The sequence below is a fragment of the Platichthys flesus genome, chromosome 2 (genome assembly GCF_949316205.1).
Source record: "Platichthys flesus chromosome 2, fPlaFle2.1, whole genome shotgun sequence".
Lineage (NCBI taxonomy): Eukaryota > Metazoa > Chordata > Actinopteri > Pleuronectiformes > Pleuronectidae > Platichthys > Platichthys flesus.
In genome coordinates this window covers 23737611-23764258 of record NC_084946.1, presented here as the reverse complement: position 1 = coordinate 23764258, position 26648 = coordinate 23737611, and the positions used below count along the sequence as shown (strand labels likewise).

The 26648-nt window shown below is 42.1% G+C and overlaps 2 protein-coding genes across 4 annotated transcripts in view; one reads left to right on the top strand and one right to left on the bottom strand.

The window, feature by feature from the left end:
• Nucleotides 1-23653, bottom strand: part of pacsin1b (protein kinase C and casein kinase substrate in neurons 1b) — a 26114-nt gene extending 2461 nt beyond the window's left edge. The window contains exons 1-10 of one of the 3 annotated variants that reach the window (XM_062407043.1): nucleotides 23546-23653; nucleotides 22268-22466; nucleotides 6805-6930; nucleotides 4191-4347; nucleotides 3868-4103; nucleotides 3156-3311; nucleotides 2344-2519; nucleotides 2134-2254; nucleotides 1306-1430; nucleotides 669-865 (exon numbers count right to left, since the gene is read on the bottom strand). In XM_062407043.1, coding sequence (XP_062263027.1) covers nucleotides 669-865; nucleotides 1306-1430; nucleotides 2134-2254; nucleotides 2344-2519; nucleotides 3156-3311; nucleotides 3868-4103; nucleotides 4191-4347; nucleotides 6805-6864 — 1228 coding nt within the window. In that variant the 5' untranslated portion in view covers nucleotides 6865-6930; nucleotides 22268-22466; nucleotides 23546-23653. Of the gene's footprint in view, nucleotides 1-668; nucleotides 866-1305; nucleotides 1431-2133; nucleotides 2255-2343; nucleotides 2520-3155; nucleotides 3312-3867; nucleotides 4104-4190; nucleotides 4348-6804; nucleotides 6931-12737; nucleotides 12869-22267; nucleotides 22467-23545 lie in introns of those variants that run through there. The other 2 variants (XM_062407049.1, XM_062407058.1) reach the window with 2 other exon arrangements.
• rps10 (ribosomal protein S10) lies at nucleotides 23115-26512 on the top strand. The gene is made up of 6 exons (XM_062407069.1): nucleotides 23115-23225; nucleotides 23663-23812; nucleotides 24900-25074; nucleotides 25782-25859; nucleotides 26103-26158; nucleotides 26428-26512. The coding sequence occupies exons 2-6, from the start codon at nucleotides 23663-23665 to the stop codon at nucleotides 26467-26469; spliced, it is 501 nt and encodes a 166-aa protein (XP_062263053.1). The 5' UTR covers nucleotides 23115-23225; the 3' UTR covers nucleotides 26470-26512.
• The last annotated feature ends 136 nt before the right edge of the window (nucleotides 26513-26648 follow it).

The window sequence follows — 26648 nt, the reverse complement described above, 5'->3', positions numbered from 1 at the left end:
GTTTCGGTTCTGTTCAGTTTTTTTTTCCTGCTCTGTTCCATGATGTTTTCTGCTGCTTCTGGTTCCATGAGTTTTGGATTCGTGACTTTCCCTCAAACTGTAAACTGGTCATTTTCCTGAAATACTCTCATCTTCACTTTCTTTTTAATATTTTTGTGAATTTCTAATGAAATAATTTAGTGATATTGATGAAAATAATAAGGCACATGTAAGGAACTGATATGTATGAGTGTGTGTAATTGGGCCTCAGCTATGGAAATTGCTCTATTGAGTTCTATATATATTTAAAACAATAAATTAAAGTTGACCGGTTCTTATTGTTTCATAAAGTGTGCATTTTGTGTTCAAGCTCCGTATCCTTAAAACCTTATTATTGTGCCATGTTTTGGTAAAATATGACAAAACACTAAGATTCTGTTTGTCTCTAGTGGAGCTGGATATTTCTCCTGATTTCATGTAACAGCATTTTGCTTATGTTGGTTATACCTTTTGTTTTGCTTTTGTAATTCGGCTGAATCCTAGTATAGTGTATATATACAGTTTAGTATATAGTATAGGAGCCTTGCTTGGAAAACTAAGGGTGGAAACTGTTGTGGCAGCGATTCAACTTGCGGGATCAACCCTGTGACCATCAGCGTACGCCAGGAGTCACCGGGCACGCCGCTCACCTGCTCTGAAGCTGAGCTCGTCCTGCTCCTGTCCGTCGTAGTCGTAGAGCGCCTTCACTCTCACGCCCGCCACCGCGTCCTCCTCGAAGGGGTTCACGGCCCCGTTGGTGTCGTTGCCCGAGTCCGGTGCCGTCTGGTCCTCGTCCGACCACTCGGTGGACGCCATTAACGCCTGGTTCTTCTCGTAGCTGCTGACACTGAACACAACACAGTTCAGCCGGAAATTAATATATTTCATTTCTGACGGTTTATAGGTTTTATGGAATCTTTCCTGTGTGAAGTATGTGTTTTTTTTTTGTATTTTTAATAGCCAAATATCTACACCAGGTATTGTTTATTATTCATTATTAATAGTAATAGATGAAAACTTTTCTTTCAAATATGTCTATGATTTTAAAGTACATTTTATGAGGTAAGACCAATTTCTGCCTTGACAAAAGAAGACAAAGTATTTTCTATTTCTAAAAGATAATTTCTAAAAATACTTAATATGGATCTAAAATAAAAACACACAATCCAATACATTTTTGTCGAGAAGCTTCCAAAAATGAAATCCGAATCGGACAGTGAAGCTCTCGTTTAGAGAATCAGAAATATTAGAACACACACAAACAGTATAAATGTGAATATGTTTTACCTTCCACTGTCTCCAGCCTGAACTTGGTCCACTGATGATGAGACGTTGGTCAGCATGATGCCATCGCTGCCTTTCTTTGACTTCTCCTTCTTCGAGATGCTGTGGGAAAGCTCCGGGTTGTATTCCTGGGAAAAGCCCATCGGATTGAGGTTTGTTATTTCTGCCCTGCGTGATAACTGTTTCTTAATGATTCAGTGAAACAGTGCATCATTCAGAAGGTTGTGTACATATACTTGTTGTTATAATGAGCAGGAATGAAACATGGGCCATTTATTCAGGGGATTGTTTATTAGGAAAAGGTAAATACACTAAAACTAGTAATTTGTGGTGTCGTTGTGTTGTTTCTTTCATTTAAAATACCCTCACTCGTATTATTTTATAAATCAAATTACTTTTAAATTAAAGGGACTTCCAATAACTTTTAGACCCAAGGACACTTCGGCGTACAGAAGGGAAACACTAGATCGAACTGCCGACCTTAAGGTTGGAGGACGACCGCTCTACCCCTCAGCCAAAGCCGGTAATGAATCATATTAATGGGGTGGGCAAAATAACAAACACGTGTATAATGTATAATTAAATAGCACCAGAAATTGGTTATGGCTGTTAACCTGAACTCTCTGAACAACATAACATAATAATGTAAATTAAGGCAATTTTGTTATATTTACTGTTGTGTTTTTCTCATCCTCGTCTTTATTGCTCCTGTCAAACATGTCAAATGTGACACGTGTGATTGACAGCACATGAGACGGGATGCTGCAGGTGTCCGGGGACGATACCACGTCCTCACATTGTACTCATGAGCCTGCGAAGACATTTGTGTACCTCAAACTGGGGCCAGTTCATGTGCATCTCGGGGCCGTGGATGTTGCTGAACAGCTTCAGATCGTCCTCCGCGCTGGCTGACGTGATGGTGCGTTCAAGGTCTCTGTAAACTGTAGCATAACTGTGGAGGAAAAAAAAGAATTCAGAGTGAGTTGATAATCAGCTGGTGGATGGGTTTCGTCTTCTCGGTGGATTGTGAACGTCTCGGACCTTTGGTTCTCTGTGAGGTTGAGGTGGCGTTTGACGTCCAGCAGCACCTCTCGGAGGAAGCTCAGCCTCTTCTCCTCAAACTGCTGACACTGGTTGAACACCTGCTCCATGTTCTCCATGTACTGAGGGGTGCTCTTACCCAGCTCGTCCAGAGACTTCTCATACTTCTCCTTCGCCTGGTTTAACGACAGAAACAAAAAACAAACGCTGATGTTTCACAAGTTATTGGTCATTCATTTGAACTACTGTCGAAACCTTTAATGGCTATGAGGACTTTTCATACAAGCACATTCATAGAAAACGAGAAAGTAACAGCCACAATGCGGAAACACACAATCACAGCAGGAGGGAGGACGAACAGATTTACTTTACTGCAACAAATTGTATTTGCTTGTTTCACTGTCATTTTCTGTTGTGTGTCTTTTGTAGTTGTTAAGTGGCTTTTGCTTTCGTGTTTTTTTCTGTTGTGTGAGACGTCTCCGCCGCCGTCCCTTTACCACGTCTTTCCTTTTTTTTCATCTCTGGGGTCAAAGGTGAAGCATGTTGACCTTGAATGTGTCTTTAAGCACGAGATTAAGTCGTGAGTGTGAAGGTGAAGGCCGTCACTGAGGAGCGGAGTCCACTTCACCACAGAACAGCTTGAGTGGAAGCAGTGGGGGGGGGGGGGGGGGGAACAATCTTACGCTGACTCCACACCTGCTGCCACCCCTAAAAAACAGCTCTACATTTTTTTTAAATACTGAGCTCTTTGAAAAAATAGCTGTTACATGAAGTGGATCCCACAGATCTGTCGGAGCTGCAGTTGTTCTCACCTTCTGTGAATCCTGTTTGCACTTGTCCAGTTTCTCTTGGAGTTTCTTCTGCTGGTCGGCTGTGACCGAGGCCTCGCCCTTGCTGTTGGCCTCTCTGGTGGACGCCAGCTTCTCCTCTTTACAGGCCATGTGGTACGTCTTCTTGGAAGCCTCCAGCTTCAACAGGAGACACAACATAAATGAAACTGTTTGTATGAAAGATATATGTGGAGAAAATAAATAAATATACATGAAACAAGCATAAATCGAATAAGGCTGCAAGTAAGTGTTACTTTCAAGAGTGTCATTTGGTTTTCAAATGTATTAAAAGTGTGAAATATTTCATTAAATGTCTTCATTCAATTTACTAACACGTGACAAAGAGAAGCCTCTCGATTCAGACACTGAAACGAGGATGCACTGTGTCGAGAAAACAGTTTATACATTTTTTATTGGGTTTTGCCTCAAAGTAAAAAGTGAGTTCAGTCACATTGGCTGCTGCTGTGCTGACTCAGCAACTGTTAAGAAATGTAATTTGTAACTCAAAACAATTGTATCTGAGAAAGTCAACAGCAACACATCATCTCAGAAACAATTTCTCAAAACTGTCAACACCACCGACAAATCTCGTTCTTCACTCGTGGCAGAAAACCTCAAACATTCCAAACGAACCCAGGAACCTGTGTCTGTTAGGATTCAAAATGGCCGGATCAGTGACACCTCACTCCCTCACCTCTTTCAGCTTCTTGGCCCACGGTTTCTGAGCCTTCTTGAAGCCCTCGTCTGCCTCTTTGGTTTCCTTGAATCCTCCCATCATCTGCTTGTGGTACGAGTCTTTCTGCCAGTTCTTCACCTTCTCGAAGTCCTCGTTGATCAGCTGGTTCTTCACGTCCTGGTGGAGCTCGCTCACCTTCTCGGCCTCCGTCATCACCGCCATCCAGGCGCGCTCGACCGTGCCGTACTGAGGTCCTGCACGGCGGAGGAACGCAGGGATGAGCAAAACACTGGCGCCTTGATGTCAAGGAGAACGACCTCCGGACGTCTCAATGGTCTCACCTTTGTCCACCAGCTGTCTCCATCTCTTGGACCAGTCGGTCAGCTGCTGAGCGTAGGCCTTCTCGATCTTGGCCCGCTCCTGGATGCAGCTCATCACGTCGTTGCAGAGCCGGTGACCATCGTCGATCCGCTTCACTGTGCGTTTGTAGTTTCCAACCTGACAGAAAAAAAATATATAGATATATATCAAGTTTCTTTCTGTAATTTGATTTGACCGTCAGCTGTTGTATATTGTGTGTTGTTTATTTTTAGTTTCACATGTTTCATTTATTTTTTCTCTTTGGTCACTGCAGTGTTTCGGCCTCTGGCTCGGCCCTGGTATCTGATCTGAGGTCAGGTATTGATTTACTGTTCGACGCTCCTCTAATATGATGAAGGAAAAAAGATCGACGTGTTTCTGAGAGTCGGATGACAGGATCAATATCACGTCCGTATCTCTGTGTTAAGTAGCTTAGCATGAAGTCCATCTTGGCTGTGACCAATGGGAACAAAACCTGTTTGTTAATTAAGAGCGTGAGAGGTGCTTTTTATGAAAGTGGAAGAGCAGCTGATCTGAGATCTGCATCATGTTAACTGGAGCAGCATGAGAGTTGTGTCAGCGAATTAAAGTACTTTCCAAAATGTAGAATTATTTTCACTTCCTGCTTGAAGATTAGATTAGTGTCATCATTTGTAAAGCATAAAAAAGTCCATAACAAATCCAACAGCACAAGACAGAGCCATCAATATATATATATAGTAATTGCCAATTTAAACATCTTTTGATCGAGTAATCAATTTATCAACTGAGCTTGAACATAAAGATAATCTGTCGGGCCGATTTGGGAAAATGTGAATTCCTAAATTGTTCTCCATGCTCTCTCTTAATATCGTTTTCCTGCTTTGGAAATTAGAGAAAGGATTTTTTTATAATGCTACGGAGGAAATGGCTGTGCAGTCTATTGCTATCGTCTCGTCTCAGCCTGCAGGTGATGCACTGAACAGACAGGACTGGATAAACTGCTGCTGGTGTGTTCTTGTGTGTGTGTGTATTTGTGTTTGTGGAGTTGCAATACCATAAATATCAGTGGGGTGTGTGGGTTCTAGTATTGGATTGGATTGGATAAACTATCCCCTTAAGTTCATATCATTTATAGCTCCATGGACGCAGGAGCAGCTGCTGCTCTGCCCGGATACAGAGCCGACCACAGCTCACTGCATCCATCTCACACCCTTATGACACAGGGGAGAATCTATGCTGCATCTTCACCAGAAGAAAACGACATGTTTACCTGCTCCTCACGGAACAATGCCCTCAACAGACGTGGACTAAACGGGTTCCACAGCAGCTCTGGGCTCCAGCGGAGCCGAGTCAGCGATTAGCCGAGGCGGCACTGCAGCAGCTCGGCTGTGATGTAGTGAGCGTGAGCTGAGAGCAGACACCTCGGCTAAAGAGACATGATGAGGATAAAACACACACAGTCGAGTCTGAGGAGAAAACGTGTGTGAGGAGGACCGTCTCCAGCTCTCCTATGTAATGAAAAGACATCTGGGAACTCCAATTAAAGCTAAATGATTTGTGTTTGAAAAAGATTGTTGGTTTTGTAATCCTGTGGGAGAAACCCCGTACAACACACAAGCTCAAACAAATAATCAATTATTCAATCGACAAAACTCTTCCTCGGCTTTGATGGATGATTTAATCATTTTTCAAGCAAGTTTTCCCTTCACTCAGCTTCTCATTCACGACATCTGCTTTCCTTTCCCTTATGTGACTGTCACAGTCTTGCATGTTGTTAGAGATGTTTAATATCTCCCCACAACAATAGAGAAACAAATGTATTCAATCAATGCTATTGTCAGGCAAGGGAAACTTTTCAAAAACTTTATTAAAGAAATGTCTTTTATTCCTTCTAATGCCAAGGAAGACAATCCTAATACAGACTGCCCATGGGGACACAGTACTATTTCGAGTTATGGGTCCAGTACACAGGTACAATCGTGCAGAGGAATCCAAACCCACAGAAGCAAAGGCCATGTCTAAAAACCTGGTCATATAAACACGAGGAGTAGTAAACATACTAGTAAACATACTAATGTGTGTGTTAGTATGCTGGATACTACAAAACATATTTGCAGCAAATAACAAACTCAAATAAACTGAGACACAAATCCACAAACCAAAGGTGAGAAAAGCAACAAGGACACAACGACAAATCAAAACCTCTTCAAACTGTCCCAATAAGGGCGGAGACGTGTCAAATAAGACCTGAGGAAACTGAGTTCAGACTCATCGAGAGCCGCAGACACAACATCTGGGATAGAGCGATGCATAATCAGCCATTTCCCTTATTTTCTGGCTACAGGTGGGTGCTGTAAATAGATCAGACTCCGAGGTGTGTGTTTGTGATTACACACTAACCATGAAGCTGTTGCTACATACAGACGTGTACATTCAAACCTGTGCCGACACGCAGCTGATGAATGACCTCTATGTGTGTTCTCCCCCCCCCCCAGATAGAGCAGGTTCAGAGGGAGTTCATCTCTCGTCAGTGTCAGCTCCCAGTCGGGTCTAATCTGTCAAAAAGGTGTGTGTGTGTGTGTGTGTGTGTCCCCCCACCCGCTGCTTCCTCACCTCCCAGAAGCTGTCTGTGGTCTCCTCCTGGCTGCCGGGCTCCTCGAACACTCCAGACATGGTCCCGGATTTGGCAGGAAGGCTTCAGGCTGTGGCGGTCTGCAGCAGAGTGACGCTCCTCATGCACTGTGAAGAGAAGAAGAGAAGATGAGCACGGAGGAGTGTGAACACAGAGGAGGAGACGTGAGGCACATAAACACCTCCTGAGCTGAGCAATCTGGTTATAAGAAAACAACCTGGCATTAACTATCGTCTCGGGATCGGAGCTCACAAGGACCATGTCCATGTCGCTGTAAAAACCAAACACGCTTTTGGTTTTGTCGCATAACTTCCAGACTGAGTAATTATTTCTGCAGCTCCTGTGATCACAACGTCACAGTTTTAATCTTAATTAGAGGAGGGGAAGTATTTATGTAACTGGGGGGAAATCAGATTGTGAAATATTAACTGCTCAATGCTTAGAAGGCAAGTGAAGATTATTCGATAATTTACCTCTGTTCACGGCCCAGATTCTTTGTGATTGAACATATTTGTAATTTTGGCTGCTACAGGGTCTCTCAATTAAAACGTAAAACAAAACCACTGCAGATGAAAATCAACCTGATGCAACTCGGAGGCAAATTATGATGTTAAGAAGAGACTGTGTGTCTTTCATTCATCCAAAAAGATCAGATCTATATGTCCACCTCCCTGTGTCACCTACTTATCCATCTATGTTTGACTGAACAGGCTGCTGTGCATGGGGTCAAGAGGTCGTCTTTGAAGAGACAGTTTGTTTTGGAAAACGACTACAAAGACACAAAATGACCAGAAAGAGATGTAGAAACTGATGTGTTAAAAGGTGCAAAACAACCACTGGGACCACAAAGAGATGCAAAACCACTAAGAGATGAACAACTGCTACAGAGACGCTGAAAAATAAAATTACTTCCGAAAAAGTTAACAAAGAAACAAACTAGCTCTGGGGAAGGTAAATCAACTTTAGGTACTTAATTACGATCAGAAATAGATGGCGAACAACCTCAGAGGGACCTCAAAGAGACCAAAAAGGTTCAACAAGAAAAGACTGATTGATTTTCAAAGTCACAAAGACGATCAAGACGGCAGTGAAGTGTATGATATCAAAGAATCTGTGTAAAATGTCATAAAAGACACAGACAGACTATAATAAGAGCCTGACAGCAATTTCACGAAGGTACTAAACCATTAAACTGTCACAGGATCACAAAGTACGTTCAAATCATAATTGGTAGGAGATGACCAGATAAAACTGCTTTTATTTTTTTATCGTTCTTCAAATACTATATGAAATGATATTTTGACTGAAATCTGTAGATCCATGAATTATTCCCCCTGGAAATCAGTGAGAATATAGAAAAGTGCCCTTTCATGCACTGTTAAAGAAAGTGCCTAAATGTGATGGGTTCTTTACTGGAACCTGTTTCAGAAATTTAGAATTTGTTTAGAAATATATGTAACATGTTAATGGGTGAGGTTTTGTGGTGCTGGTGGTTCCACTTTGTTTGATTTGTAAATTTGTTATGGTAAATTCAAAACTTAAACCGTTATTTGATTAGTAACAGAATGTTATTATCTCTTTATCGACAAAAACCCTTGACACGGACAAAGCTGCGGATGAAGAAGAGTTGGATCCAGAAGAGACACCACACCAAAACAATAGAGAGCGAAGGAGCGGGGCTGTGTTGTGATAGGAGGTCAGGGGGAGGGGCCCGAGCTGTGTGGGTATTTGGGTCAAACGTGAACCGACGGATGGATCAACACTTTTCTCAATGAAGTGATGAGAAAATATCTAAAAAAATCCAGTCAATCAGAGGAAATCTCATCTGAAAGCTTTGGGCACAACCAACCGTAGCTTGGAGCGCGGGGTGGAGAGGTGGGTGCTCATCATGCTTGGTTAATCCATTAGCAACACGCAGAGAGGGGGCTTTTGTTCAGGGGAGAGCTTCAGATAAAAGGCAGGAAAACAACCGCTGACTGGCTTCTTCCACTTTTCATCACAACCAACAAGTGAGACAGGAATCTGACTGTATTTCTGATTTAGAGGAGACTGTGTCCAGTGAGTTATTCAATGTATACAAACAACGGCCACATCCACACAAAAAAACCTAAACATTGGGAGCACCATCCAAGCTTTAGCCCCATGTCCCTTCTTTGATTCGTTCCTGACTCTGTCTCCTCTTCTGCAGCCTCAACATCCTCACAAACAAGAGCACCAGGAATCCCCCATCCCTCTGAAACAAGTGCACTGACATAAACAAAATAAAAATAAAAACACATCACCACAACCTCGCAGCATCGACCGGTCTAGAGAATCACAACCCCGGAGACAAAAGGCTCCCAGAGAGAGAGAGAGAGAGAGAGAGAGAGAGAGAAGGAGGGAGAACGCAGCCCCTCTGCAGAAAGCAACAAAAGCTTACCCCTGGTCCTCCATGAACAGCGGCTAAGGCTACAGCTAGGAGAAAAGAGACACGTGGGCTCCTCTGGCAGACAGCCCCTCTCCTCCTCCTCCCCTCTCCTCCTCCTCCTCCTCGCCTCCTCCTCCTCCTCGCCTCCTCTACTGTATACGTTTTTGGTTTTGCTCACTGCCGTCCTCTCTGACTGGCTGGAGCATCAATGAGCAGAGCAGCAGAAGAGGAGCCGGTCACCCTGATGTGAGATCTGAGAACTGCTGGACCAAAGAGCACTCTGCAGGTTAAGACTGAGTGTGTGTGTTTGTGTGTGTGTGTGTGTGTGTGTGTGTTTTTCTCAATGAGCGAGGGATAATCCTGTGGTGCTTTGGCTGACAGGCTCAGACAGAGCAGCAGGCCAGGGGGTGGAAGCTATAAAGGGGGGAGTAGGGCAGGTGGGTGAGATGCTGTAGTGTGGACGTGTGGGGGGGTTCAATGAGCAGAGCGAGAGAGTTGCAGCTCCAGCAAAAGTCCAACTCTGAAGACTGGTTACCTAATACTATTAGTGAATGGTTGTGCTCAGTTTCTAGGTGTCAAAAATACCAGGAAGTTTTTCAGATTTAAACTTCCTCCGTCTCTCTACACCACGGTTTCCTCCAGCCGCCAGCCGGTTGGAGACTAAAGTTATGGAAGGTTACGACATATGAAGTGGAGCATTCGAAGGGCGGAGGTGACTGTGGGACAGATAAAGCTTGAACGGTTCAGATAGAGCATGAAAGGTCAGAGAGCATCTCTGTGCTGTTGACACAGAGCCGTAAAGTGATTAATAATTACACAACTCGTCATAAAGTTCCGATCAAAATTGAAGCTGCACTACTTTATGGCACGTAGAAGTAAGACAACAAACAAATAAATGTATAAATCAATGAGATTCATGAACAAAACCATTGTTAGAAGGAAGAAGGAAGTTACTGAGACGTTTCACCAGGTTGATTCCCCTCATTTTAAAGTTCGGCCATTATCAACAACATCCTGTGTTTTTCTTAAAACTGCTACAGAAAAACCGAGGGAGGAGGTCGGCCACTGTGACCTCCCTGACAACCCCACTGTCCCCGTGAGACCACAGGGGACGACAGATTGTCTCTTTTAACTGATCGTCCCTCCGAGCAGTTTGCTGAAGGTGAGGAGGAGGACAGACGTGACGAGGAGGAGGAGGATGCAGATGACGTTGTGATCAGCGTGAGGGGATTTGGTTGCATTGTGGTAAATGAAGGATCCAGTGTTTTTTAAAGTCAGGACTTATTGGCTTTTTAGATTATAGTTTGTATTTTTGAATCATATCTCTGACAGAATTATTTTCTTGCAAGTAGTGGTTAACGCCAACATTCAAATATCATATTAGCACCAGTAAATCTATATTTTCAAAGAGTCCTCTTAAGTAGATTTAACAATATAAGTGGAAGACAGCCTAATAGATGAAGACTAATGTCCAAAAATAAAGCCAGAATATCCCAGATACAAAAGCGCCATCTTTCACAATTGGGATCTGCATTGTGGTGTTGAGGGGGTGAAGTCAAGGTAGCAAGGTAACGCAAATACAACCAATCATCAGTCATTCTCAGCTGTCAATCATGATGTTTTTATAGCATCAAATAACAAATTAAAACCAAGCTTATCAGAAACATGAACACTTCATGAGAACTACCTATAGTAATTGAAAACTATCTTGTGGAAACTAAACTCTTTTGGTTTTGTCCCATCCGCTAACCTGGAGCAGACAGGGTTTATGAACTATCCTGGTGCCAGCCACCAGGGGGCAATCGTGAGGGCTTTGGCTTCACTTTTGGCAACAGTTGTCATGTCGTCCGTCTTTTTATGTCTACGGTCCTGACATCACATGGAAGCTTTTTCATCCTCAAATATCCACGACCCAGACGCAACATCCTCTCCAAGTGTCCGTGGATTTACCCACCGAGCACAAACACATCTCGGCCACATTATTCAAAATGCAGCACTTTCTTTCCCTCAGGACAAAGTGTGATGCCGCTGCTGCCCTCATCAGATTCAGCTCCTATATATAGAGGCCCATTCATCAATAATTCACACTGCTGTGTAAACAGATAGGTGAGACGACCGAGCTGACTCACACGGAGAAACTCTTTAAGGTTTGAGGTAATCTCATGTCATTTTCAACACAATTAGATCATGAAACAAAGAGGGTGATGTAAAGGAGCTGTAGTTTGTGTGTTTTATGCACTGTGCGTCATGATATTTTACATTTTAGCCAAACTATATTAAAATAACTATATATATATGTATATAAAACACAAAATACAACCAATATATAAACTTGAACTACGAAAATAAACGTAATTTTTAATGGAAACATAATAGATACATCTTTTCTGCATTTTTCAATGGTTTTCATATCTGCTCACATAAACCACTATCTCTCTGAAAGGTTCGTATCGGCTGATTTTTATCATCCCCCTGATAAATTGCTCGGGCTCTAATCTACAAAGCAATCTGACCTTCACAGCAGTCGGAGAGTTCATTTCAAATGTGACGTTATTGTGTGTTTATGTTTATGAATCAATATGCTATCCCCAGCTTTCACAGACAATAATATCACCACTGATACTGCTGCGATAAACAAAGGGTAAACAATTCCAGCTCTGAAAAACATATTCTGCTTCCTCATCTGTCATCTCGGCTGCAAATAACAAATGTTGCAGGACAATACAAAATGTGAAGGTGGAACTGTTAGAATCTGCACAGATCAACAGATGTGATATCATCATAAATAGAGGCGATGCTGAAACATCCCTCTGCTGCTCGGGTGGTATTGCTTAATAACCACCAGTGGAAGAAGTGCTGCTGTTGTGCATTTCCCTTATATAAACATGTGTAACTGTATACATGAAGAAGAGAGAGTCCAACGAGAGAATGCACTGTAAAAAGAAATGTAAATCAACTAGCTAGAAAAACTATTTGTCAAATCCACGTCAGCCCGACGGTGGGGAAGCTGATAATCGTTCCTTTTTCTCTTCGATATTCATCTAGCTTCAAGAATACAACTGCTGAGCACATGCTGACTAACCCATGTGAACAACATTCCTGTTTTTTATCAGATAGAGCCATTTACAGTGCAATCAATGCCTAATCGATTAGAGAGCGCAAAAAAGGTGATCGCTAACTCGGAGGCCAAACAGGAAACAGAAACTCAGATGAGCAACGACAGCCAAGAAGACAAATAAAAGACGGGAGCTGGATGCTTCTTATTTGTGTAAATGTTCCAGGGGATGTTCAAGGTTACGCCACAAAAAAGACACAGAGAATAAATCCATACCCTCCGTCAGATAAGACACAGATCAAGGTCCTACGTGAACGGAATCTGAGAGGATTTTCTCCACTGTGGTTACTTTCAGGTAAAGAGCTGCACCGGCTGCTAATTTAACTGTAGCGTAGTCAGAAGCAAACATCCAGACGTGTCATTACAGATCAGAGGAACAGTTTTTACGGAACCTGGTCGGTCACCTGGTGCTCGGCCGCTCGGTCCTTGACAGCGTCACTCCCAGTAATTGTCTGACAGCTTCAAGGAGAATGGACACCTGAGACCGAGAGTTAAAGAGCTTCTCTGCAACCATGACACACACACACTGCGAGACTGAACTTTGACAGGTCCCTGAGAAGGCGTATTAGTCCATCAATAATTAGCTAGCTGCAAGGAAGGGTGGAGGCCAAGGGCTCTCCCTTGTCACACACATTCCTTGTCACCAAGTAGAATACCTCCGCCCTCACAGGGTCACATTTATTTCACTGGATTTGTATTTGGATCAGCACCAAAATGCACACATCCACCGATATCCTTCCCCTAAACCTGCTCGATTGTTTCATTAATATCCGTGCTCGCATTGTACACCTGCTGGAGGGCAATCTCTGATTACCTCCTGAGGTAACCATGTAACAAGCCAAGAGCTGATGTCATCGGGTGGTACCCAACCTTTACTCAGCTGCTGCAACCTCTAACCACACCATTGTCTGGTAGGCGTCCCTTCGGTGGCCAAATCACTCATGGCTTGCATCTCCCCTCCTCTTTCCTGCTTCCACAGCTTCCACAAGAAGCTTGTTCCGCCTCCTCCCCAAGAAAACAACCAGCATTATCCACAGCTACCAGTCTAGAACGCAACATGGATAACCTATTACAAGAGTTCTTGACTTTGTCCACGGTTACAGCTGCTGTGTAGCTAAATTCTGCATTTTACAATAAAACAATTGTTTACATGTGCAGGACAAGTTGTTCTTACAGAGGCCCAATGTGCATGAGTGGTCCTGTGCTCTGGTGTTTTAATATGGACAAGGATTACACAGCCAAAACATTCATGTGGCCAGTTTCAGATTGAGCCGGACGTTTCAAACCACAGCCTGGTCGCATGGATGTAAACTAAGTCTTTCAATCTAGTCCTGGAATAAATCCTTGATCTGAAAAGAGAAAAGCCAGGTCTGTCATCCCTTGGCCCTACACTCTGCCCGATAGACGGGTACTTGATGGTATACTGGTACATTCCTGGATCTGACTCCTCATCCAGAGCTGCTCCAGAATGAATGTGTTCCTCCCTAACCCAAACAACATCTTTCCAACAAGTGGTCCCTGTGGTCTAAGTCCTACTTTCTGAGGAAACAGACAGACTGATTCACTCGATCAATACAGATTTGCTGCTGTCCAACGTCACCCGTGGATTCAAATAACAAAGAAACCAGTTAGGTCAGGACATGTAATTTTCCCAGAAATTCAAATGAATCCCAACAACACACAAAACCACAAAGCTCTTTCGTAAATAGGTGCAGTGCTGTCAATAAAAAGAGTCAGAGCAGACAAAGTGTGCGTGTGTGTCCTCTTATATTTGCCAAAAGCTTCAAGCTGAAGCAGCCAATCTCTTCTCCATTCATCGTACGACACGAGCGGCGAACAGGAGGATACAACACGCTGCCATGACTCTCTCCTGTCACCTGGAATCCTTGAATAGTCTTTAAAGAAATTAAGCCACTTGTCTCTCCACGCGGACAGATGCTCGTCGCTCTGTGTGTCATCTAATCATGTTCCTCCCCACAGGCCTGACTTCATTTGACCCCGGTGTTTGGTTCTATTATTGCAGGAAGTAATTTACGACTGCTGCGCACGCTGCAGGTCTGATGTAGCTCCTCGTCCTAAAGGAGATGATCAGGCTTTCTGCGTGATGGAAATATTGGGATTCCAGGGAAATTAAATAAAATATATTACAGTGACTGTTTTACTTATATACACATTAATCTTGTTTTTGTACAACCATAGACACAAATATTTGACAACTGAAGCTGCATCACTAAGTTGATTAACTGATTATTCAGTTAACAGCCAACTAGTCGGCTACTATTAGATATTAGTAAATAATCAATCTTTAACTCCAGAGAGGGAGGACTTGGTGCTTTGTTTCATCACAGATGATTTGTAATGGACTTTTGACTGTTGCTCAACAGATAAATAAAAAAACTGAAGATGTCACAATAGCCTTTACTCTAGTAATCATATTTATATAAACCATAGTAATATTCCGGTGGCAACTAAATCAACATCTCCATTCATATGCTCTACGAACCAATCAACCAATCTTTGGTTCTATAAGACCACTTCCTCTTGTCTCTCACATCTGTAAGACTTGGCTTGGATTGTGAAACAAAGAACCGATTTCTTGTTCTCCAGGGTTAAAAGAATTTAATCAATATTCCAGGACAAGTGTGGAGGGACCTCTGTGCTCACTGCGCTCCATCCCATTTTGTCTTGTAATCGCTAACTTCTTATTTCTCTGATGCCCAGTGCAGAGCAGCGGACTAGACAGGGCATTTATTGAAGCCCCAGGTTTCAGCTGCTAGAGACACAGTGCACACACAAACACACACAAACACACTGACACTCAGCTTGAGCCCCGGGCAGAGGGAAGCTGATACAAGACAGGAATCTCTGAGGGGCGAGATTCAGCGACTCATTCACTGCAGTTGCTAAAAGCTATGAGAGGTGCATACACAAACACACACACACACTCAACCATAAACCTATTACACAAAAAGCCTCAGTTGTTGTTCTGATGAATGAAAACTCCTCTTGCTGTTAGAAATGAGATCCACTCACAGGAAACAGGATGCAGGTAAGAGGTATGAATTAAATATCGTATTTTGATTGAATAGGCAAAGACCCAAAAATGCATCATAAATTCACCTCAGAAAAATGGCCCAATCTCGAGAAGCAACGGGTAAGAATATTCAGTTCACTATGTGTACATCAGCAAGTGGAAGGAAAGAAACAAACTAAACAAAAAAATGATCAAATGCTAATGTATAGCCCATATTTACAAATAACAATTTGTCTCATAGGACTTAACAAGTTGCCACATCCCCTGTCCCCTGACCCTCAACAAGTGAGGAAACATATTACCGTAGAAACCTCAGAGAGAGACACATGTGAACGATCCCTCTCTCATGGTGGAATGAAGTTTAAACCGATGTGTTAACAGAGCACATAAACAAATGAGAAAAGACTAACATAAATGGAGAGGTGTGTCCCCTCACAGAAAACAAATAATATAAGAAAAGAATACCTGTTGGTTGAAAGACAAAGGCACTAATAGAAGAGGGAAGCTGACTGTAGCAAAATATTTATTTTTTGTTTGCAGAGACAGATCATTGTTGGACAAAAATATTATGTGATAAAAGAAAAAGCCCTAGTAGTTTGTTAGTTTTCTCTGCATTATAAATCAGGTGAGTCGCTCTCGATCGAATCTTCTGTGGCCGAGTCGCTCTCCGACCAATCTCCTGTTGGCGAGTTGTTCTCCATCCATTCTTCTGTGGGGAGCCTGCTCTCCATCCCATACACTGTGTGCCGCATGCTCCCCAGCCAAAATTCTGTGCTGGGCAGCTTGCTCTCCATCCAATCCTTTGTGGGAAGATTGCTCTTCATCCAATCATCTTTCTGCTGCTTGCTTTCCCACCAATCCTCTATGTGCAACTTTCTCACCCCTGAATCTTCTGTTAGCAGTATGCTCTCTGCTAACTCTTCTGTTAGCAGCTTGCTCTCTGCTAACTCTTCTGTTAGCAGTTTGCTCTCTGCTGACTCTTCTTTTAGCAGCTTGCTCTCTGCTAACTCTTCTGTTAGCAGTTTGCTCTCTGCTAACTCTTGGATGTTCTTTTGCCTCCTTCTTTTTCTGGATTTCTTCCTGTCTTTCTGCTCCATCCAATCTTCTGTTAGCAGTTTGCTCTCCGCTAACTCTTCTTTTAGCAGTTTGCTCTCCGCTAACTCTTCTGTTAGCAGTTTGCTCTCTGCTAACTCTTCTGTTAGCAGTTTGCTCTGTGCTAACTCTTCTGTTAGCAGTTTGCTCTGTGCTAACTCGTCTGTTAGCAGTTTGCTCTGTAGGGGTGGGGAGATAATGAGTGAATTATACTTTTTGGATGAATAGTCCTTTAAAGTGTTGGGCTCCACATCTATTGAGTTTTTTGAGGGTAAGGATAAACTGCACCCAAAAAACTGCATTCAAATTCTTCATGAAATGAAAAATAACAGGGAAAAGCTGGCTTGCCAAGATTATTGAAAAAAGACAAACGAGACAATCTTACCAGTTCGCTTATTGAGTCCATTTTGGGTCGTTTCAGGAAAATCTTCTTCAAGAGTTTGTTTTTCCCTTTTCAGTTGATCGTCCGTTTGGCTTCAGACAAGATACAGGTGCAACTACTACAGATTCTTCTTCTTTATGTTTACTAAAGAGTGAAAACTTTATGGGCAAATACGATGATCAAATGGATGGCTTTTGTGTAAAAGAGGTAGAGATCCTTCATAGGTTGTACATCATGGAGCCCATCCCCTATGATGGAAACAGATGGCAGTTATGTACCATTTCCTTTGTTTGCCATCCACCGATAGGCCGAATAGGGAAGAGGTGGAAGTGGAAGTGCTCAACTAATTTAAACGCATGTATCACATATGGTAATAGGAGATTTGGTGGGTGCGCTTAGATGTTAATTGGCACCCGCTAATAAACAACTTGAAAACTCTGAGGGGTAATATAGCCTCAACAGTAAAGAATTAACCACTGAAATTTAGAATTGGACACAGAGGTAGAAAAGCCATCAACACAGATGCACTGTCTGTGGTCGTGAGGACACTCATTGACATAATTCATTCCCCAACCCTAACCTTATTCTAACCTAAAAAAATCTGAACTGAAACAATTGACAAACTTTAACTTCTTCTCTTGATGTGTTTAATTGGTATTTTGCTTGTTTTCCTCCCTCTTTAAATCCACGTTGGTTAACTTGAAATCCTTAAACAAACGTCAGGTTGGAATGGGTGCAGCTGGAATCAATACACAAATGCATCTTCAACCTAAAGGGTCAATCAATCAGTCAATTGATTGAAAATGTGTTGTTTTAAGCTGTTTTTGAAAACAAAACTAGAATGTTTACAGAAGTTTCTGCCTCTCTGTGAGATTTGCAGCTTTCCTATGTTCTTGGTGTGATAATAAACAAATTATTTTCAAGTTTTAGACTCATGGAACAACACAGGCCATTAAAAAACAACATCTTCAGGCCCATCAACTTCAAGAGATTGTGTTTTCACTGTTATCTGACAGATGAATCGGCCAAATTACCCATCTATTACTCGTGAAAATAATAATCATCAACATCCAAATCAAATTAAAAGTCCCTCAAAGTCCTGCACACAGCACCTCAAACATCCTTCCGCCTCATTTGTTTCGGAAGCATTTCACCGACACAATAAATCTGACACGCCGGAGCCTCGGAGGACCGAAGCAAACCTGCAGCCAGCAACTTCTAATAGCCTCCCTTGTTCCTGCTAGATGGCTTCTGCGATGCACCATCTATACTGCAGAGATGCCCCCGGAGATACACACTGCTTTATTACGCTCCGCAAAGAGGAAACATGCACGACACGTGACGCGGACCCACAATGACTTTGACTGAAACTCTCTCCAGCAGACACACGAGGCTGAGGCACGTTGAAACTTAGTCTGTAATGACAATAAAAATAATGAGTTTTTGACTTTTAACGACCAAAGCGGTTGAAGGGTAAGAAGACTTCAGTTTGTTTGGCAGCAGAACCATCTGTGCGTCTGAAGTATTGGCAGCAACCAGGTAATTAAAAATGAAGACAGTGTATAAATATTAGAAGAGGCCTTGCAGGTTTATTGTGTAGTTTGTTATTTGAGGCGATCTACTGGCAGAAAAATAAATATAATATTCATAATTACATTTTCATTAGTGTATAATCAACTGAAACTAACATATGTTGGATTGAAACCTTTACAGCTACAGTAGCATCTTTAAAGATGTCCGCCATGTTGCACCGCCATGTTTCTACGGTAGCCCAGAGCAGACAAACCAAACTGACTCTAGAGAGGCTCTTTCGTGTTTCACTATAGCTTCTCTAGAGACCTGTACTCAGCTAAAGCTCAGAATATAAGAGGTAAATATATAGGGTGTGTTGGCATGAAGCTGCTGATCTACTCCGTTAAACCTGCTGGCTAAATTCTGCTGATTCAGGATCTGTCAGCTCGGTGCAGAGTCAGACACATAAGCAGGTTTTTTTTTAATCAGTGTCTGGACAGATGTTTTTAAGGTTACGTCCACACCAGTGCATGTTTTTGTTGTTAAAATGGAAATGATCTCCGTCATGTGCATGCAGATCTAATTACGAAGCAGGTTGTCAACTCTGCAGTTAGTTGCTCAGGTTTTTGTCTTTGTTGTCCCTTTGTGTGTCTTTGTGGTGAATATAGGTGACTGCATCATCGTCTCCAGCAGAGTCTCTGTCCATCCAAACAAAAATAGCAACCCAAGAGTTTTTCAAACTAAAACTGGACCAGCAGCGTTTCCAGAAACCTCCACTTGAAAAAGTAAATGTGAGCCAAATATAAAAGTTTTTGCATGTCATGAATGATTTGCTGATTCATCTTTGGGGTGAAAGCGCTTAACATCAATTGGATTTGAAAACCAAGACAAATAATTTGTGTTTGGGTACTTTTTGTATATCCAAAGACAGGAGTGTTTATATAATAATGGCAAGTCCAAATTACTATACAAGAAGAAAACTGACCATCATAATTGTGTTTTATGTCTATTTGCAAAACAAAACGACTGCTTTCTTAAGTATTATCTGATCCTAAACCGCCACATAAAGACACCTCTGCCAGTTTCCCTACAGGATCACACCATCACACAGTGAAAAAGCCCTGAGTCTAATCATGTGTGGTTTCAGCTGGACAGACAGGAGACCATGGGATGCGGCCCCCTGAGGCCTTTCAGGAAATGCAGCCCTGCCTTTTTCCCATGATGCCTTGAGAGGATCCTATCTCAGGCTCCAGTTACCTTCACGTTCGAGCCAAAGCCAAAAGCCCAGTTCTCTCACCACCCGGCTGATAAGTACGAGCCTCTGATCCTGGATGTAGGATCCTTTCAACCGTGTCAATCATCAGCTTCCGAGTTTGATTTTACATACAATACGAGGATCATACAGAGAAACGGTGGAATTGAGTTTATCTCATTAATTTAATATAAATATAAAACTCATTTAACATTAAGTATAACTTCAAAGTCTTTTGATTTGAAGCGATGCATTAAATTAAATGAACTTCTGAAAGTTTTAAAAGAAGCATAACCAGTAGAACACAGACTTGATGGAGACTGGCTGACACTGGAAGATAAAACAGTTTCTGTCCATAATGATGACGACAGTGTGAACCGTGACGAAGCTCATTGGAGTCGGGGCCTGAAGTCAGTGTGAGCCGACTCACATGATGTCTCCATCAGGGCTTCCCCCACCACATGACGTAAGTGCAGCACTTAAACCTAATGACATGCATCATTCATTCAAGTAATAAAACGTTTGAGTCAATACAATATTACTTATATAGAAAGCACTTTTTCTCGATTTGGAGCCAGGAATTATACTCTTATTTGGAAGTTACGTTTTCCAGCGTGAGTTTGTTAAATATTCTTTAAGTCTATTCAACATTGTAGTAATTCTCAGAAGAGCTGAGATAAAAAATGAATGTTTAATTTGTATTGACCTCAACCCAGACGTGATGCTGTGGAGGTCTGAGGCCATGACAGAGGCTAAAGGGACGTGTGGAGAAGAATAATTGCTTTCTTTCAATTATCTAATGTCAGGAGTGGCTGGTGAGCACCAGATGTCACGTGCCAGCCTTGTAGCAACAAATGGAAATTTAATGCAAACTGTGTGTCTCTGCCCCGCTGGGAATAACCTGGTCAAATTTATTTATACAGAGAAAGAAAGAAAGAAAGGATTTAGGGTTTAGTCTAATTAATTGCATTACCAATGACACCTCATCTGTCACTGCTCCTCCATGAACAGACAGGAGGGCAGCAAATGGAATGAGAGCTTCTAATGTGTCACATGGATTTAACCAATTAGACACCCGCTCAAATAAAAGCAGGGACACACACAGGTCCACTTAGCGATGAGGTTTCCATGAAATAAAGCAGAAGTTTGTCCAGCACTGGGATGACTGTGTTTGTGTTTCATGAGAAAAACACTTCACTGACTCACAATGTTTCTAAATGGTTCCTGAAAGCAGGAGAGTGTTTGTTCTAGACGCGTTATTGCAGGTTGATGAGTTCGATGAACAGAAACGAGACGAGATGATTTCATCTATCAAACATTTACAGGAGGCCGGTGGATTTATATTCAGTCTGCAAACAAACTGAGTCAGAGGATTTGTGTGGCTGTGATCATTGTGTGCGTGCGCCTTTTAGCTGTTTTGCATATTTTGTTGTTGTTTCCTGGTCATATTGTATCAAAGTATTAACTAAATTTCTGTTCCCTCTGTGTGTATTTGTTGTTATTCTGTGTCTTCCTGTCATCATTTTGTGTTTCTTCTAGCTCTTCAAAGTTTTGTGGGTTGTTGTTGTTGTTATTGTTTGTCATTTAGTAGCTGAATTAAGTCACTTTATCATTGTTTGGTGTCTCTTTGAAATCCAAAGGTTTGGTTTTGTGGCTTTTTATTGTTATTTGCGTTTTCCTGTGGTCACTCAGTTTCTCTAGTAGCTCTTTGGTCAATTTTGTATTTGGTGTTATTTGAAGTCAATTTGTGATCTTTGTGTGTCTTTATATTGTTGTTTTATGTCTTTGTGTTGTTTATTATGTGTATTTTTGTTGTTGTTTAGTTTCTTTCTGTGATCCCTTTGTGTCAGTTTGTAGCTGCTATTTAGATTGTGTAATTGTTTGTGTATATTATGGTCATTTCGTTTGAAAATGTATGTCTTATGTTCATCTTTTGTTTCGTTGTAGCTAATTCATACATTTCAAAGACGTTTGGTGTCTCTATGTTTAGTCAATTCATGCTCATTGTGTGTCTTTGAGGTTTTAAGCCCATCCGAGTTCAGAACCGTGGACAGAGCTCGCTCTCAGTGAGAGATGGAGGTCGCCACTTCCCAGCAGCTCTGACCTGATCCACCACCAGCTGCTCTACTCCGGCCATAAATCAGAGAAATGTGCTGGTGTGGAGGAAACACAGGATTTCCTCTGCACAGACTTTATGGACATCATCCCTCCCTGTGCTCTGCTGCGGCCTGAGCCGGCTCCTCTCTGCATCACAGCTTTATTCCACACTGCACGTGCTGCTAAATGCAGTTTTCACAAGTCAAACTGACACTGCATCGCATTATTTTGTATCAGTTGTGTCACAAAGCAGGAGTTTACAGTCTGGCTGTGGTTTGAGTTGCATCTCCTGCAGCTCACCCTAAACTGCAGGATGTTCCTGTGCAAACATGAAGCCAAAATGAGACTTAATCATCAGACTTTCCTTCTCAAATCTATTCATTTGTTGATATCATGGACTTTTAATTGTGTCTCCTCTGCAGCATCAGTGGTTAACAGATGCCTCCTCTCATCGAAAGGGTTTGTAACCGTTCAGCAATATAAGAAGCTTTGAATGAACCTATTGGACCAACAACAAACCAGCAGTGGACACGGAATAGAAAGAGACACATACCGGTGTGAAGATGTAATCCAGCTCCTGCGTGTGTTGTTTAAGATGTTATCATTGTCTTCATCCGCAGCCTCAGCCTCCGTCCTCTCCCCGCCGGTGAATGCTCTGAAAGGAGCCGCCAGATGGGGGATGGTCCGGGCAGCTCGCGTCAAGGCAGCCGTGATGAGCAGATGACTTCCCGGAAGCTCTTTCAAAACAAACGCTGTATGGTTTGGGCCAATTTAAAAAATAAATATTTTATTTTATTGTTAAAGACAGCACAAAGAAAATATGTTAATGAAAAGTATTAAATAGTGTAAAAAAATTGATTAAGTCTTTATTTTGTAAATAGTAGTTTCAGGAAATATATGGTCAATATCTGAATTATTAGACCATAAACAATTTTGGACCTGGACACAATTTCAACTCCTCAAAATAAGACTGTCAAAAATGCACCACCTCAACAATTTGTTTTTCTGACAGGAAATATAATAGGATACTGACCTACATCTGTTTCTATTTGTAACTCAAGGGATGTAAATCGTGGAAATTATACTGGTAACGTTTTACCCTGACATACAATTAGAACAAAATAATCCAGAACTAATTAAAAAATAAATCAATTTATAAAATAGTAAAGATGTACATAGCATTCCTTAAACCATCCAAACTAAACTGCTAAAGAATGACCTTTAGGCTTTGTTTGGATAAGGTTGATGAATTGTGCTTAGTTTGTGAAATACGGATGAAAATTTAGAATGATACGTGTGGTTTTTGTTTGATATTCACTAATAGATAAAATTAAATAAAGATATAATTTTTTCCAGTTTCTCTCTTTGGAGATTATTACATCGTTCAGACAGCGTGTTCCTCCATACCGGCAGGGGGCAGCAACTCCCCTCCGAGCCCGAGCGCAGGCAATAACCCTTTCCCTCCGACTACTGTCGTTCCTTCCGGCTCCGGTCCCCTTACAAGTGGAAAGGTAAAGAAAGACCCGGCGATTTAAATCTGAATAAATCTGCTTCATCTGCGTCTCTATGAAACTGTAACGTTAAAGGTTCGACTGATCTTAATGTCACGCGGGGAAACGTTCGAGTATTTCAGCTCCAAATGTTTTTAAACGGCGGATATTAAAGTTAGAAGTGGAGCAGTCATCCTGAGTGATGCTTCACGAACTGGCCACCATTTTTTTTCGTTTGAAACACAGGCCTCCTCCAGCAGCGTTACCGTTTATTAAAGTGTCTTTCAGGGACGTTACTCTATTAAGGTTCACATACATGTTCTATCTAATCAAGCATTAACCTGTAGCGTCTCTGCACCGTCTCCCTCACTCGCTAGCTCGATCAAGCTAGGTGCGCTAGCCCGTTAGCATGCTGCGTGTGGACTCTGTGACGCTGAACCCGTTTCCTCTCTTCTCAGATGCTGATGCCCAAGAAGAATCGCATTGCTATCTATGAGCTGCTCTTCAAGGAGGGCGTCATGGTGGCCAAGAAAGACGTCCACCTGCCCAACCACCCCGAGCTCACGGACAAGAACGTGCCCAACCTTCATGTGATGAAAGCGATGCAGGTGAGGGAGCGAGGAGGATGAAGGGTCAACTCTGGTGCATTTGACAGAACGTTGCTGAGTTTAGCTGTGACAGGAAAACATGCTTATGTTAAGGTACATTTTAATGTGGGGTGTTCTTTGGCGGGTAAACTATTTGTAATATCAATTCACTTTTCATTCACGTGGAGTATTAGCAGAAAATAAGATGGGAAATGGATTGTAGCCATGTCAAAACTAGAGGTGTGGAAATGTCTCCATTCTTGGATGCACCAGGATGCAGACGTGGACGATGATGAAGTGACAGATCATCACTCTAATCATGTTGTTTTAAGTAATGTTCCTTAATTGAATAGTTATAACAACCAGGATCAGGACAGACACACACATTAAAGTTCCGGTCGTCCTGTGTCTCTGTCAGGGTCTGCTTCCTCCTCAACCCCCTTCTGAGCTTTGCCAGCTTAACACTTTAACCATAAACATCATCTCTGATCACATGTTATTAGGACACAGATACTTTTAGTTTGAATCACTTAAGAGTTTATAGGACACGTGTTTTTAAACCTGCTACACAACAAGTAACGTGACGCACACATTCAGGAAGTCAGAGTTACAAAAAGTGACCAAAACGATCCGTCATCATAGATAACTTAATGCATGTGATTATCAGTTTGTGAGTTAAGGAGACAAGCAGACACACAAACACACTCATGGGGACAAGAGAAGTTCCTCCTGCAGATTATGACACAACACAATGTTTTAACTTCATTGTTGCAGAAGAAGCAACGTCCGGTTTTCCACGAACATTAATATGAATTCAGCAGGTTTTTAAACATGATCAGTTCTAAGTGTCAGCAATTTGAAAACAGCAGATGAGCAGAGTCACTTCAGTGCAGTGGCGCTGCTGGGGGGGGGGGGGGGGGGGGGCAGGGCATGTGGGACCACCTTGATGTAGTAAAGGACACAAATGCATGAAGGTGAAGATTCATTTTATTTACACGTCAGGGAGAATACTCAGGACTTAGAAGATCCTTTGTATCAACAGACTTTGTGATTTGGAGTGTTAGCATCTGCCCAGTGTTTTAATACTGTGATGTGTGTTTTCCCTCAGTCCTTGAAGTCCTGTGGGTACGTCAAGGAGCAGTTTGCCTGGCGTCACTTCTACTGGTACCTCACCAATGAGGGCATCCAGTACCTGAGAGACTTCCTTCACCTGCCCCCAGAGATCGTGCCCGCCACTCTGCGCCGCCAGACCCGCCCTGAGGCCGCAAGGCCCAGGCCCAAGGGTAAGTGCCCCTGTGTATACGTTGTGTGGCTCTGGTCAGTTGTGTTGTTTCTGAAAAGCCAATATCTCAATCTACAGAATACAGGCAGTGACGACTTCACACATACTGTTGCATTAATGCTGCTCTGTTCAGAACACATTAAAATCATTGTACCCTGATGGTAATTGTGGAATCTGACACAGCTACACAACAGGCCAATAGGTGCTGATGTAACCCTGCTGAGTGGGAACATACCAAAGAGCTTAACCACACATAGAGAAAGAACTGCAGCCGTGGCTTAGTGTTGACTTCACCAACTCTGATTCTGTCCAGTTGTTTCATGTAGATGGTTCATCCACCAGTTAAATCTCTGGATGCATTCACGCTTATAGTTTTAATTTGAAACATTTTAAAACAAATGATGAATCTGTGAGAAAAGATTTTAACTGACAGTAATAATGTCTGTGCGTACTAACATGCTGCAATCACATGTCACACTGGTCATGTGCTTGCTGGTGTGAACAGGAAGCAGATTGTTCACGCTGCAGTTAGTGGTTTGGTCAATGATCTCTCCTTAAGTTCTGGTTACTAATGCAGATGCTTCATCTTTATTTCAGTGATTAAAAAAAAATCATAGGGGTTTAACAAACATCCATAGAGAAGATTAATTCTCACACCAATTTCTGATCAAAGTGTAAATTGAATGTGTTTTTCTTTTCTTGTTTCAGGAATGGAGGGAGAGAGGCCAGCCCGCCTTAACCGTGGGGAGGCTGACAGAGACACATACAGGCGATCCGCCGCACCTCGTACGTATTCTATCCCATAATAATTATCCTCTTCATCTTATGTGCTTGGATTGTACAAGTTGAACTGAATTCTCAAAATGACTTTAGTTTAGTCTGTCAGATATTTTGACTTTTATAAACCAATAGATGAATGAGGAATCCTTCAGTTGCAGGGCTGGTTTTAATACAACACGTTTAAACTCTGTGCTGTATGTGTGAATTGCTGAATGTCATTGTCTGACTTGTTCATGTTTCTTCCATCAGCTGGTTCTGACAAGAAAGCAGAGGCCGGTGCAGGAGCTGCAACAGAGTTCCAGTTCGTAAGTACTTTTCTTGATCTTGTTTATGGGGGAATTTTTGCAAAGTGTTTTTGCCTACATGTAAATTATGGACTTTGTTCTGTCGGGGGAAATAAGACTTGATATCTACAGAACTTAAAAATCAAATATATTCTTTTATATTTGTAGTTTTAAACTGTTTAAATTAAGGAACATCAGGAAAGCTACATTTTTTTTAGTGCAGTTATCAAACTTGATTTTTCTAATAAACCTGGTTTGAGTGATGAACTGACAGAAGCTCTCTGTTGCAGAGGGGTGGCTTTGGACGTGGCAGAGGACAGCAGCCTCAGTAAATTTCACTGTTTCTTTGTACAATAAAGAAAAATCAAAATACAACCTGTGCGTCTGTATTTGATTATTGGTGATCGTGGTTAATGTTGCATTGTTCTACTTTGATCTTGTTTTGATGCTAAGCAGCAGATATCAGAAATAAAAGTGAGTGTAGGTATAAGGGGGATGACAGTGACCAGGT

What these genes read in the sequence shown, in the direction of transcription:
- rps10 (XM_062407069.1), top strand. Translation starts at nt 23,663, where the DNA reads ATGCTGATGCCCAAGAAGAATCGCATTGCTATCTATGAGCTGCTCTTC. An exon ending in ATGTGATGAAAGCGATGCAG is followed by an intron (nt 23,813 to 24,899) that starts GTGAGGGAGCGA and finishes GTTTTCCCTCAG; the next exon opens with TCCTTGAAGTCCTGTGGGTA. An exon ending in CTGCAACAGAGTTCCAGTTC is followed by an intron (nt 26,159 to 26,427) that starts GTAAGTACTTTT and finishes TCTCTGTTGCAG; the next exon opens with AGGGGTGGCTTTGGACGTGG.